The following is a 15,782-nucleotide window of genomic DNA, read 5'->3' as shown; positions in this document are numbered from 1 at the left end:
TGCAAAGGCGGGTGTGTGTGTGTGTGTGTGTGTGTTTGTGTGTGTGTGGCCAAATAACCTATTTTTCTTTGACCACAAAAATTTATGTAAGCATCTTTCTGCATTCCCAGCAACTTGCAAAGAAGCTTGCTGCTAGTATAATGTATTATTGAGAGAAAATACCAAAGTCTTTAAGTGGGACAGATGAGAATACAGCTCAGAAAACACCACAATGATGCACTGTGAATCACAACTACTGTTTATTTTTTTTGATTATTGGGATACAGAATTGTTCATGTGCTCCAGGACTAGTTTTCTATGATGGACACCACAGATTGCTCTGCGACTTACGGGGGAATGTTATCTGTGCCACACACTTATCTGGCCATGTTTTTCCAACAATCACAAAACACTTTTCTCCACAGAACATGGAATGACAAATGACCCCACCCAAAATAATTCTTAAGTCATAATGGTGCATACCAGCAAAGCCACAGCACAGCACAGAATTGGGGGTGGGGGCTGGGCTTATTCTTATGCCACAAGGTTGCTCCAGAAAACTGGATACACATGTACATTTATCTCTGTAACTAAGCTGAGACAGGCACAAAGCAAATCAGGTCAGATTCGAACTCATGGGTACAAATATTATAAAGAACATTTATTTCATGTGTAAATTAGTATTTTTCTCTTACCAAATCAGCAATCATTCCAAGTTTAGATACCACTTTGATAAGGAATTAGAAACACTGGCAAAGCAAGAAATTTTCATTTAATTGCAGCATCAGATATGTTCACAGAGGTGTATTTCATCCCACAATGGCTTTCCTTATTCAGTTCAAGCATGTCTTAGGCATTTGCAAGTTGTATTCTAAATCTGGAAAATATGTAGGGTTTAAGCACTTGGATACTTCTGGGAGGGTGTGAATTTACAGCAGCAAGCGATTTGTGTGTAACCCCTAAGGAGCAAGTGCCCCCTCAAGTGATCTGAATACCAAGGAACTCCGGACAGGATTAGCCAGAACGCTAAGCTAAAATGTGGCATGTTATCTAGATCTGACTCAAACACAACAGACTTTCTAATCAAAGGGGAGCATTCAGTTCTAGCACTATGCAGCATCAGAAGAGAAAAGCAGACTGTGACAATGAACAGACGAGAAATGAAGGAACTTGATTCCTCCAACACCGAATAAAGGCCTTCGCAATTTTTAAAGTCCTTGTTGCTCTGTACTTGCTAGCCTTGCCATGAATGTCCACTTGACAGTCAAGATACTTCTAGTTTCGTATAAAAATATTTTAAGTATATGCACAATTTATTGGTTAGAATAATTTATCAGCTCTTATACGTGCTTTTCAAAGAAAAAAGCAAGCTACTAAAAGTCTTTAGGTGGCATGTTCCCTGGGAACAGTTACACAGGCGTCCAGGAAAAAGGTAGCAGATGCAGGACCATGCTGAGCTTTCTATTTAATTTTTATGTTAGTTACAAGCTGTGCCAGAAAAATCTTGTCTCCTGAGAGGACTTGGCAAGTGGCCTGTGAAACCTCAAAAGAATCAGCCTGGTCCCTTTTCAATAGCAGACAGCCTCAAGTCTTCACCCATCTCTATAGTTCAGGCTTTAGCCTCAATTCTAATTAAAGTCATTAAAGTCAGCATTTTTAGAGACAAAGGCATAAGCCAGTTCTTACTGTAAATATACAGTGTCTTTCAAAATTTACACTGAGATTTCTGACAGTTGTAACAGTTCAAATGATAAAAGGAAAATGGAATTTTTGAGAAAGGGATGCCATGATTTAATGTCCTTTAGCATGGTTTACAATCAGACTTAACTTTCATAACTTCTTTGTTAAATGTCTAGCGTATGTGAACCAAGAGTTATCACTGACTGCTAAGATTCTTTTTTCTCTGAAAAAGAATCTCAAGTAAGAATATTTTAAACATTAAACAATTGTTATTCATATACATCCCTTTCTATGTATGCCATTTTCAATCAATACGGAAGGCAAGGATGAATTGGAGAGCAGTTAAAGCAGTCCTATGTGCCCGAGTTAGACATTTCCTCACTCTGCTAATCAGAGGACAAATACTTTTTCATACAGACATGATCTTTCACGTTTCTGCAGTTTGGGCCCATTTGTAAAAGTTATCCAGAGTACTTAAGTTAACAAGCTACTTTTAGGTTAATGGAAGTTAGAATTACTTAATGCGATGTTCTTTTAAGTGAAAGTTTATTATCCCAAAAGGAGTCAGTTCCAGTAGAAAACAGAATCTTCACTGAACAGCCAAGAAGCACATTATCAAAGTCAAACTTCTGGGGAAAAGTGGGATTCCTCCTAGACAAAGGACATTTCGGTGTGAATTCTCATGAAAAGGGCAAGTTCAGGTTTCTTGGGTAATCTCACATTCCTAAAATGACAATACTTTTGAAATTCTAGCTCTGAAATTTAGACAAGAACTATCAAGTCTGAACATACAGTGGCACAGTTCAAAATTTCTATGGGATTCTTATCAAAGGCTATTCCCTGAGACAGGCAAGGGTAGTGAACGTGAATTCTCTGAGTACAAAAAGGTATATACATTTAAAATCAATTTCATCTCTTTCCTCCTCCCTTTCAAGAAATTACTAAAATAAAAAAGATTTATCACCATAGCCTAAAATCTTACATTTAAACTTTCTAAAAATGTTTTCCTTTAAATGAACATTATTGCAAAGCCACACACAGGCTGGGTGATTTCACGCAAATTCTCTCCAATAGTTCTTTTAAAACCATCAGTGATACAGAAATAACAATACCTTTTTTACAATTTACACAAGGTTCAGTGAAATACTAAAATAGAATGCAATTGTAGTTCTTCACTTGTGGAAACTATAATAGGAAAAAGATAAGAAAACTTAATGGAATCTTAGTATGATTAGAACTTTTAAAGAATGCAAGTATAATTCTCTACTTTTGGAAAATATAATGTGAAAAACAAATCCAAAATACCTCTCTATGTAAATTAAAGCTCAAGCCATGGTATTCAAAATTAAAATGATTTACATAATCTACTATACTTTGTGTTTTTTTAGTAATTAACCTTCCTGAGGCTGATTTTGTTCTCCTTAGTGTTTGCTTAACTAAAGTGCTTAATAAAATTTCTACAGAATATATTACCCTCTCCATAGATGAATATTATTTTGAACTACAATCTGACAAAAATCTAACTACATTTAATTATGCTTGATTAATCCAAATGTCACTGAGAGATTTATAGAACAGAAAAATATTTTTTCAGGTTAAGCTCGTACTCTTCATTGTAAGCTTCTGGATCCAACATTACCACAAGTTTACCATCTTAATTCTCTACCATTAAGAAAAGCCCCATAAAAATATCCCCACTAGTCCAAACTGGACCATAGGACTCCAAACACGAAGCTTTATTTCGTGTATCGTTTGTCCCGAGGTCTACAGACAGACCTGTCACAGACTGACATCATCACTTAGAATTGGGAAGCTGTGCGACTGAGGTCAATTCTCTACCTTTGGTGGAACTTTTGTGTAGAGACACACAGGGTGTCTCATGGATTTAATTAAAACAGTGAAAGAACATTAGCATGAGATATGAGGGGTCTTTCTTCTAACACAGGCGCATAACTGTAACAGTTGTTCAGAGACCTTCAGTAATGATGCCCCAAGGTACTTTTGTTCATATGCAAATAAGTCAACTTAAAGGGTGACAAATTGCCTTACCTATGGGAATAATTAAACATATCCCATCTCCTCCAGGCAGCTAAACCTCCCACTGCTCAAACAGGCAAGTGTGGAGAAGTCCAAGGCTCTCTCCACCAAGGCACTGATATTTCCTCTGAGGGAAAGTGGGACCACTGCCAGCAGAGTGGCATACAGGCGCATGTGGTACACACCAAGAGACAGCCTGTGTCCTGGCCACCTAAACTGTATCATGGGGATAGAGAGAATTCACGCCTCTACTTTGGAAATAGACGGAAAAGTGGAAAGAGAGCTTTCTCAAGAAGTCTGTGACTAAAATATTTTGCATTGCTTTTTGCCTGCATTTTGAGTGGCATACACAGCTGGCGCAGACCTGCAAACTGAGAGGGAGGCCTTCTCCGACAATCCTTTTCCTCCACCTCTAAAATGAGTTGAAGTGGTAAATTGGGTCTCTTCTGAAAAGCAGTCATTTAGGCCCCAGCAGCATCATCCAGATGCTTTAAACTTTTCTTTAAATAACGATTTCTCGATCCCAAGACGACATATCCAGAACTTGTGGTAATTGTGTTTCTGTTGTGAGGAAAGAATGTCCCATGTCATTCGATGAACTTTGATTTGAAAAGTTGCTTCTTATTTGACCCTGCTGGTTGTTGGTCAGCAAGACAATTGACTAACATGGGCCCTGTTTCCCTGAAGCCTCAGTGCAGGGATCCTGACAAGGTCCCTCACTGAGCTGATCAGCGAGTCCAAATTCAGGTCAACCAATACAGGGGAGAAAAGCAGTTGAAAATCACTGGCCCTTCCTCCTCTGAGGAACACACCTGTCTATGAAACACTTAGGTGGTTTGGTGCCACCCCATTCAATTTCCTCTACTACAACGGAAGTATAAAACTACCTGATGTTGTTTCTTATCTGTCTTCCCTACTAGAATGCGGGCTCAGGAAGCAGGGATTTCTCCTGCTTTCATCACGGCTGCATGCAGCACGGCTTCTAGTATGCAGGAGACACTGGATGTCATTTACGGGGAAGACTGCACGTTGCTTCCCTTTCCATGGCTCCTCTATCTGCCACCTGCACTTCGTTAGTCTCCTTCACACGAGGGTGCCTGTGTTCTGTTCTCTGCCTGACATCGGCAGACTGGGCCAAAGACTGACCTCACCTCAAGCAGAGCTGGTTGCATATAGCAAGGCTGTGCCTTGGCTCTGTGACTGTTATGCGGGAGCAATGAAGGCAACAAGACTTTGCTGCTGCTTGTCCAGTGGAACGTGCTGGCCACTGATGCAAGGAGGCTTCAATCCCGCAGACAGGCCAAACAAAGCCCCCATCTTGTGATCCACCTTAAAGGCACTTTAAAAACACAAATCCACGTGCTTCCATGGTAGGCCCCAGACCTACAAACCATGCAATGGATTTTCATACGTAACAAAACAAATCCTGATGAAGACTTAACATCTTTCTATTTCTTAATGCACCACATTTTAAAATGGGTTGGTTGAAAAAGCAGGTAAGAAACCTGTACCCCGGTAAAGCTCTCAGCAGGGCTCACAAGACGCTCAACTGTTAAACTTCCTTTGACAACTCTGATTATTAGTTTGAAATATTTTCCAATATTTAACTAATTAATCACTGTCAATAGCCAATAACTTGAGTTCATTAAAATGTCACATGTTCCCTGGTTTTAAACCAGAAGGTACTGATATCTCTAATGGGTAGAACAGGAACCCTAGTTAAGTTATCTTTCCACACAGAACAGTAAACAAAAATCCTGTATTGATTAAATTGTTAATGGTGCTTTCCTGCTGGCAATATTGGTTCCTTCTGTTTACTAACATATACATTATGAAGGACACTATCTTCAAAGTCAATGTTTAAGCACCTGGACCACTGGGAAAGATGGGAGAGTAAATACATATTTATATAAGTGCTCCTGCTCTCCAATATACACATCTCAGAATTGAGCCAGAAGCTGTCTACAGGGAAACTAATAAAAGCCACAGTGCCATACCATGGGCTCCAGGGGAGTGTCTGAAGATAAAGCAAAAGAGCCTCCAGAAAATGACTGGGTTTAGAAACTATAAAAAACATCAACCAAATGGTTTGGTCCTCAAATGAATGAAATAAGGAATCAAAGAGGATGACAGAATGATCTAAAGGAAAAAAGTTTTTAAAAAACTAACAAGTGAAAGTCACATTATAAGCAATAGGGCCTAGCCTCAACAGTATGGAAACCTGAGTCAATGAGATGGAGCGTGAGACTTGGTGAAAAATCACACAGCACGTAGGGAGACAAGGGCATGACAGCCACTTGAAGACAAAAGTGAGGAACACATAACGGAGATCCAATGGAATGAAAAATTCTTAAAAAAGACAACAGAACAGATACAAAAATGCGATAAGGCCTAAAATGTCAGTATCTAATTATTCCCTCTATACCAGAAAAAGTTAACAGACAACCATCAATCCTGAGATAAAGGATTATCTTGAAATCATAAATTTCAAGAATAAACGAAGAATCACACGTATCCATGACAAGCAAGCAGGTTATCTACAAAAAAGGGATGGAAAATCCATTGGACTCAGAGTTCTCATCACCACCAGATACAGATAATAATAAAGTAAGATCCTGAAAGAACTGAGGAAAAAGGTCGTGCTCCAAGAATCCAATAGCCAGCCAACACACACACATCCTAAGTAATGGCAACAGAAAGACACGTGTAAATATGAAAGGGAATCTAACCAACACTATAATCCAATCCACCAAAACATAAAAGCATCAACTCCTGAATGTGGAGTCTTTGTATGAAAGGGCTGGCAGTGAGCACTGATCTCACTCAAACATAGAATTAAGTCTAAACAACTCTAGTAATTACCTACAGCTACAAGTTGCCTGTTTTTTTTTTTTTAGGTAAAAGCTGCCAGATCCATTTGACTATCTCCTCTGATTAATGATGCCAAAATGGAAAACACACAAAAGAAAACCTCTCCTGAGTGGAATTACCTTGCATTGCAGAAAATTTTTGGTTTAAAGCTTACCCTTGAGGATTAATACACCCAAGACATTTCTCAAAAGGAATAATTCTAATTGCCTGGTGTATTATTCAGAGCAATAACCTAGGAACAAGAAGACCCAACTACTCCCTTTGGTTCTTCTAGTCACTTATCAGGCCACCTTGGCAAACCATCTAACTGCTTTGGGATTCTTATGAAAGTATAGATGTTCCTCTGTGGTCCATCTACCCTGTGGCATTGTAAGAATCACATGGGATGCTGAGTATAAAAGTTCTTTGGACTCTATAAGCAAGGCTGTAAAACCAAGTCACTAGACAGAAAGAACCCATGTACTAACTCCTGCATCATGCATGGAACCAAAAATCAGACATTCAGAGATAAAGAAGGGAGTGGATAGCTCCTGTGGAACCTTCTCTATTTCCTGTCATTTCTCTATATTTTAAAGTCATCTCATAGTACTATTAGAAGAAATTTAGTACTTCCAAAGCCCCAATCTGACTTATTACTGATTTGAGGACAAGGATAGCTTATAAAGTTAGATGCTGTCCCACTACTCAAGGTAAAAGACAGTCTTTGTCTCAGTATTTATTAAGTATCTGTTATTTGCTAGGCACTATTTCAAGTAGTAGACATGGTCCCCCAAATAATGTAAATGAGAGGGCATTACAGAGAAATGGGGAAGAATTTGGCTGAAAGGGGGCCAGTGTCTGTTTACATCACACTTTATATGTAGAAATCTGACCACTGGCTGACAGGCAAACCCAGCAAACAATTAGAGAGATATGCTTAAGCTCAGAGGTTCACATATAATCAAGAAAAAGGAGAAACAAGTACTTGGGTAAGGGGCTAACAAACTGAGAATGCAAGATGACCCTTGAACTGTTCTTGTCAGTGAAATGAAGGCTAAGACTTGAGAAAAAATTCTTAAGGAAAAAGACAGGAGACAGAAGCAGATTGCACTGGGGTCAGGTGCTTTATGAGTAAGCTCTAGAGCAGGGGTGGTGAACCCATGGCACACATGCCACAGCTGCCTGCTTGTTGTTGCTGAAAGCTCTAAAAGGTTCACCATCACTGTTCTAAAGTATACTGAGTCATTGAAACACTGAAATAAAATTTTGCTTTTGAAAAATACTTGTGAGGAATGTGATAGGATTTTCCTATAGCACATTTTCCATATTTGACCCTTACATGGTACTTGTTTGAGGGTCTGGCAGTCAACAGGCATCCTTAAACGGTAAAGCACAGTGGAGCAAAGCAGTAGGGAACGTGACCCAAACCGGCTGCCTCTATCCCTTACGGCAGATCCCACTTGAAAATGTAAAGGAAGACAGTTGGAAATAGAGGCCTGATAAAAGAGGGACACTATCTGATGTTTATAAGGAAGCTTTTCTTTTCTGCATTGCTGGGGATTGAACCTAGAGTCAAGCTCTCTACCACTGTGCCGTACTCCCAGGCCTTTGTATTCAAACTTTTATTTTGAGACAGAGTCTTACTAAACTTCTCAGGCTGGCCTTGAACCTGCAGTACTCACTCTTCTAAGGAGGTGAGATGACAGTCAGATACCACCACACTCAGCTTATTTTTACATCTTTTACACCGTAGGAGAATAATCACACAGAATAGCCCCATTCCTGAGACACTGACCTGGACCACAAACAAGCAACCATATATATGGTTCATCTCATCAATCTCTCATAAGTACATCAATACATCTTTTACTTGACTGATTATGTATGAGTTCTCTGATGAGGTCCTTCTAAGGGTAGAAGAGATGAGATCCTTCTAAAGATGAAAGAAACTACCATGAGCTTGGGTAACATAATGACATGAAAGAAAACCATATTCAGTGAAAACTAACAAAAACAGCAGCAATCAAGCCAAGTGCACCTGGTCAGAGCCTAACTCCTTCTGGTGATAATGTCCCGCACTGCGGCGGCGGTGGGACAACTGCATTGTCACCGTTATGGGACTAAGTGATGACGACTACTTTGCAACATCTAAATCAGTGGACTTGCTACTGAAAAACTAGACCGACATGAAAAATCACAGTGAAGAGAAGCACAGCCTGTGGAGTTGTGTAAGATGCTACTTTGACTGTGGACTCTCAGCTAGTTTCTACTGCTCAGAGTAAACATAACATCACTCCTCTTTCCTCACCCAAGTCCCCTGTTAATTCTTACTTCCAATTCTAGCAAAAAATGCAGGAGTGTGAAAGTCAGATTGAGCTCCCAAATCTAAAACTGGGTGGAATGAATGAAAATGAAAATGGTGAAGGCCCACAGTTTTTCTTGAGTAAACTAGAAAGAACTTTTCCCTTCGTAGTCTATTTTACAACTAGTAAAGTGCATGACACAGGAACTTCCAATTCCTTAGGGGATCACAAAGGAACATGACAAAAATGTAGTGCTAGACTGGCGCAATTTCTACAGAAGCAGAAGGTCTGTTTCCCACTCTTCACAAGCTTGATACTGACCACAAAGCAGTTTTTCGCTGACAAGTGCTTTAAAATTAAGACATTGAGTGAAAAATTCCAAGACAACTTTTGAAGTGCTTTCATCGATGGAATGAAGTATATAAATGAATTGCAAAATAGTATCAATAATCAATGAGCAAGACCTAATATGCAAGAACCACGCCTCATATAATGAGAGTGCAGACCACATGGAGTAAAGCAAACCGAATCAGAGTGGAGGAGGGATGCACAGCAGAGAGGGCCCTGGGACTAAATTCTCGACATGTGCTCAGCTGCTATCTTCTCCTTCCAAATTCCCCAACCCTAGCTGGAAGTTTGGGACACATATATTATTTGGTCACAGAAAGTAGCAGCAGTAACTGCTACATCTGGGATGGGAAAGGAACTCAGAATCCAGGGAAGACTGGAGACCAGACTCTGTGATAATGAGACAGACGATGCGAGGGCACGCGAGCTCCAAGGAGGCTCTGTGCTCTTTTGTGATAGACGCCAACCACAACACAGCAAAATAACATGAAAAATTACTTGAGTTACTACTTTAGTAGAACTTATGGCAGAATAACTACAGGAAAGAATTCATGGAAAGATCTAGATGATATGGAGAAAATATACACTCAAGCACTAGAATTAATGCAGAGTTCGTGGGGAGAAGTGCACTCTCGTTGACTTGTAGAAGACGATCTATGCTCATAACACAGGACTGTAGCATTCAGCTCCTTACAAAGTTCTGTTAGTCTTAATCTTGTCCCTGTAGAGAAAATAGTGGAACATCCATAGTGAATCTCTGGGTGCGATCTCTATTTAACCAATTCTTAATCAGAGCGTTTAATTAATTCAAAAACTTATCTTACACAATAATTCAAAAACTTGTAGCAATTTTTCTACAGAAAATTTACTGCAAAAGAAAAATTATTATTTAATTACTTATTTCTTTTTTAAAATAATTCCTTACTCAGTTAAAAATCTGATTATAAATGGGGAGTGATGCTAAAGGATATGAGATTTCTTCTTAGGGTGATGAAAATATTCTGAAATTAGTGCGTATGGTTGTAAAAGTCTGTGAATATACTAAAACAACTTAACTGTATACTTTAAAAGAGTGTGTATGATATTGTGAATCACCATATAGTTTTATAACTATATAAAAAAGTCTAGAGAATTTTCTTAGACTTCCTCGTGTGTAAATATATAACTTCTCATACCTACTACTTACCAGATCTCTACCAATTATCTTATTTGTATGGCTTAACAATTGTTTGGCTTAACATTTTAGAGTTTTAAAAATTGTTTTCTGCCAAAATCTATTTGTTTAGTAATACATTAGAAATGGAGATTCATATTTACAACCTGATAAACTAGACTTTTAAAACTGCCTGGAGAACAAATTCAATTAAAGCCACCTCCTCACAATCCAAATGGACCTTTTTGTTCATAAAGATGGCTTCTGTATTACCCAAATTAACCACCTATCAGACTGCCAGTTTGAATTTCTGGATGCCCTGTTAACATGTGATCTGGCTTACAAATAGACTGAAGTGGAATAAAGGGGAACCAGTCTGGCCCAGGTGTTTCATGCTGATTAGCTTAAACTTGCCTGAGAATGGTGAATGTGTGCATCTGAGAGGAACAAAGAAAAACAGTGGCACAAGTATACAACTGGTCAGAGCACAACTCCTCCAAGGGGAAATCCCTCACTGTGGTGGCAGGAGGGACAACTGGATTTCTAACATCATATGACTAAAGGAAGAAAATTAAAGTTGCAAATTTTATCATTTGAGATGTGTAGCATGGAGGTTCCTCATGATACTTTGATAGGAAAAAAAATCGGTGTAGTACTGCCCTTTCTATCATTCATCAGAAAAGATGAATGATATAACAGTATAAAATTATAAAGCTATATAAACTATATTTGCATACAAACATCTTTCTGTTGAATTGTGTTAAAATATTAAGAATCAAGGTTTTCAGGTAAAATGAAACATAAAATAAAAGTATGTTAGGGCAACAAATACATATATATTAGGGAGTACTAGGGATGAGGCTTAGTGGGACAGTCCTTGGATAGCATACTTTAGGCCCCGGGTTCAATCTTAAGTCCAAAAATAAAAACAAAAACAAAAAAATATACAAATACTAGGGGGGTGGGGTTTAACTCAGTGGCACAAGCACCTGCTGGGCAAGTGCAAGGTTATGAGTTCAATCCCTGGTACCAAAAAATAATAATAGGGAAAAATACTGCAATAATTAATAAAAATGACCAATATGAACATTACACACACACACACACACACACACCCTGTCCAGAAAAAGAGCTTAGGAAAGGTGTAATAAGCACATCCAACACCCAGCTAAGGGATTCTAATAACCATTAAAAAAATAGGATTCCTTGGGGGAAATAACTGATTCTAGAACGTGTACAACGTAGATATAAGGTGAGCTTAGGATAGCATCTTGGGCCAGGAAGCAGGGGGGTTTTCAAAGATAAACTTCTGACAGTGGAACACAGAGGAACCAGCTCAAAGTAGCTACCACTGGCTGGAGGTGCACCAAATCAAGCAGCACAAAGGACAATAACCGCTACATGCAGTAACGTGGATCAATAGCCCAGAAGGCAAGACACCAAAAGAGTGCACACTGTGTGTTCTTGGTTTATGTTTAAGAATTCCTCTAGTGCTACATTTAGAAAACGGTTACATGTGGACCCAGAGACAAGGGAAGAAGGAGAGTCTTACTAGAAAAGAATTTTGGGGGGTATTGGATATACAGATATCAAATATATCAAGCTATAAACTTAAGATCTGTGTACTTCACAAAATAAGTATTTCAATAAAATAAACATAGATAACAAAATACTTCAATAAAAAAGTGCTGAGGGTAACAGAGCAAAGCAACAAAAATGTATTAAATCTATAGTGCTCAGAAAGGACAAAACAGAAACTCATCGGGTATCATTTAAAGTAATTCGGTTTTCTGTTTGTTTCCTTTTCTGATACAGGGTCTTACTATATAGTGCAGCCTGGTTTTGAACTCACTTATGTAGCTCAGGCTGGCCTCAAACTCATGGTGATCCTCTTGCCTCAGCCTCCTGAGATCTTGGATTACAGGCATGCACCACCATGCCCTGCTCACTGTACCGTTTAGACTGGTCTTGAACTAACTATGTAGCCCAGGATAGCCTCCAAGCTTCTGTGATCCTCCTGCCTCAGCCTCCTGAGTGCTGGGATTATAGATATGCACCATCACACTAACCTGATTTTTTATCTTGAAAATCAGTAACTTACAGGGAAATTTTTTTGTAATTTAAAAGGGAAAAGTTAAACTTACTGGGAAAACTATACTTCAAGGTACCTAAAAGGCCTTAATTGTTGAGAAAGACCTTTATTTAATAGGGGGAATGCCAGCTAATAATTGTCAAGGGAATGATTAAAAAACTTTTTTTTTACAAAAACTAATAGAAATATAGACAGAGTGACAATTTGACTCCCTTCTTTCTAATTTGGATGCCTTTTCTTTTGCTTGCCTAGTATCTGGCTAGGATTTCCAGTACTGTGTTGAATAAACGTGTTGAAAGTGAGCATCTTTGTTAAAGCACAGTGGTCAACTATGGTGAAACTGTTGGGCGAATGGCTGGTGGGTTAGTATCCATTTGCATGGTACAAAAACACCACCACAGGGGCTGGAGATTTAGCTCAGTGGCATAAGCGCCTGCCTTGCAAGCAGGCAGTCGTGAGTTCGATCCCTGGTACCTATAAAAACGAAAAGCACACACACACACACACAAAAAACAAAAACAAAAACACCACCACAAAACGACTTTCTAGTGAAAAAGGGAAAAATGACTAGAGTGTGGAAGGATCAGACAGCCATCACCTAAATTATGGCCTATCTTAACATCACTAACAGGTCTCATCATGTAATTCTGCAACAGTGCTCATGGACTGTTCCAGCTAAAGAATAAGAAAAACTCCACTGAGTCTTCAGACCAACTGCCCATTTTCAGGAAAACAAAGGGATATTTCAAAGGAGAAATCAAACAAGCCAACATGGGGATCTTGCAGGACAACTGACATGGATTTTGAGTAACAACAAAATTTTCTAGATTAGTCTCAAGACTATGCAGCTGTGGTAGGTGAGCCTGGAATGGTTCCTGGTTTAGACAAATCAGGAGAATTTTAATGAGGTGAAAGTTGACTGAAACAGGAAAGCAGAGATTGACAAATGAAACAGAAGCAGGTTACAAAACAAATAACTAGTATGATCTCATTTGGGGAAAAATACACACACACACAGACACACACACATATGTGCCCAAATGGCATATTACCTATAAGAACACACAAAGCTGTAACAGTGGCAACCTCTGGAATGTGGGAATACGATGATTTCTTTCTTTTTTCACCTATTTATGTTTTCTAATTTTTTATAATACACACATATTTCTTTTTTTTTTTTTTTGTCTTTTCCCTTTTTACCAGTACCAGGGATCGAACTCACAACTGCCTGCTTGCAAGGCAGGCGCTTATGCCGCTGAGCTAAATTCCCAGCCCCTACACACATATTTCTATTAATAAAAGGTTAAATTAAATGAACAGGACCCCTTACTCTTGCTTATACAGTTGAAATTTACAGGTAGTCAGAAGAAAAAAATGTGAAACCAAAGATTGAATTATTTTCCTTAGTAGTATGTAATAGTGAGGATTGTATTTCTGTAACTTCTTTCATTTTCAATTTTTTATTGTGATAAACTACTCATAATAGAACTTACCATTTGAACCAGTGTAAATATGCAGTTGACTGGCATTGAGTTGTGCAACCATAGCCACCATCTATATGCAGAACTTTTTCATAATCCCAAACTAAAAGTCTGGGTTCACTAAACTACTACGCATTCCCTTTCTCCAGACTCGCGACTAGGCTTCTACTTTTCTACTTTTTGATTCAATGAGTTGGCACCACATATAAGTACAATCATGCAACATTTGTTCTTTGGGGTCTGACTTGCTTCATTTAGCACAATGGCTTCAAGTTTCATCCTCGTGGTAGCATGTGTCAGAATTTCCTTCCTTTTTAAGGCCAAACACTATTCCATTGTATGGATATACCATACTTGATTTATCATGACCAAAATTTTAACTTCTTTATTTTTTCAGTTTCAACCTACAGAATTTCTCTGAACATCCTTTTGTCAGTCTCCAAGGATGATGACAAACTGCAAGCTTAACTGTTTTTTTTTAAATAAAACTGATGGCAGAACAACACCCCTGCTCAGTGTTAATACCTCTTCAGTGCAAGGATTCCCAGAAGAGGGTACTATACTTAAACAGAGACCCTGGCTACCCAATTCTTGCTATTCTTCTGTCTGGGAGTTAAGAGTCTGCTCTAATTTTTTTTCTTAGAGATCATGTTGTTTTTCCAGTGATAAAACCGGAAAGAACATCTGGCAGAAAGTATCACTCAGTTGTCTGGTTGGTACATTCTGGGGACAAATCAGATATTTTATAATGGAAATCAAAGTGGTACGTAACTGCTTAGCTTTGTATTTTGATGCATCTCTGGGTTCACTGCTAGGATTGCTCCAGTCGTCAGCTTCAGGTGTGGTCTTGTAATGGCGCCATGCAGATTTATTGAAAACTGGCAGCCTCTCAAATGATTCGCTAGAAAGAGCCTATTGGGAGAAAAAAAATACATCAAAGGCCCATGGTGCCATTTTTCTCTCATGAAATACTAATCCAAAATTTACTACTAACATCAGAAACCATCACACATACTTCTGGAATTATAGTAAAATTATATTTTAGCAATTTACTTAGACTAGCTAGGAAAAAACTGAAGTTTTTTTTAAAGGAATGAAAATATTCACCCATTCAAAATCAGTAGTAAAGTACATATGATTATAAAAAAATACATTTTAATTCAGCTAACATTGCTTTGAGATACTCGATCGTTTTGACTGTATACTCTTAGACCAAGAACTATTGTTCATGGGACTGTTGCTTCACCAAAAAGCTCAGGAAGAAATAAAGTCTTATACATGCCAGATTTATATATATATACATATATATATGACCATAAAGTGATTATTAAAGATCCAGCATTTAAGGGCTGGCAATACAGATCAGCGGTAGAGCATTATTTAGCATGCATGAGGCCCTGAGTTCAATTCCCAGCACCCAAACAACAAAAACACGTTATTTACATGCATTGGCATCTAAGACAAATACTCCAAATAACTGGTTAAATTATGGTAACACATTTGTAGTATACTATGCCATGGTTAAAAAGAATGAGCCAACGATATGCAAGATACATTGGAAAGTAAAAACAAAAACAAGAACAAATGCTGACATTTCATTTATATGGGAAAAAAATTAAATTTCTTTCCCATACGGTTGTATGTGCAGAATTAATTCTATAACGTCCCACCAGAAGCTGGGACCCATGGTTACCTGTGGGAAAGAGAACCGGTGGCTGAGGGCCAGCGGTGAAAGACTGAGTTTCCTCCTTTTGCTTTTAAAGTTGTATTATATGTCCATATTACCTACTCAGAAACACTCCAAATATTCTAGGTTTAAAAATAAAAGTCTAACATGAGCAATACAGGAGAAAAATCAT

At 38.4% G+C, this 15,782-nt stretch overlaps 1 protein-coding gene across 4 annotated transcripts in view; it reads right to left on the bottom strand.

Moving 5' to 3' along the window:
* Positions 1 to 217: 217 nt before the first annotated feature.
* The window catches only part of Pdk3 (pyruvate dehydrogenase kinase 3), a 74,429-nt gene continuing 58,864 nt past the window's right edge, over positions 218 to 15,782 (bottom strand). For 3 of the 4 annotated variants that reach the window (XM_063242979.1, XM_063242977.1, XM_063242980.1), the window contains 2 exons: positions 14,696 to 14,835; positions 218 to 9,918 (listed from right to left, as the gene is read on the bottom strand). In XM_063242979.1, coding sequence (XP_063099049.1) covers positions 9,888 to 9,918; positions 14,696 to 14,835 — 171 coding nt within the window. In that variant the 3' untranslated portion in view covers positions 218 to 9,887. Of the gene's footprint in view, positions 9,922 to 14,695; positions 14,836 to 15,782 lie in introns of all 4 variants that reach the window. The other variant, XM_063242978.1, reaches the window with a different exon arrangement.

Source organism: Cavia porcellus, unplaced genomic scaffold, assembly GCF_034190915.1.
Source record: "Cavia porcellus strain 051 isolate PalLab524CR breed Dunkin Hartley unplaced genomic scaffold, mCavPor4.1 scaffold_33, whole genome shotgun sequence".
NCBI classification, from domain to species: domain Eukaryota; kingdom Metazoa; phylum Chordata; class Mammalia; order Rodentia; family Caviidae; genus Cavia; species Cavia porcellus.
The sequence above is the reverse complement of the archived record's forward strand: the minus strand, read 5'-3'. Positions and strand labels throughout refer to the sequence as shown.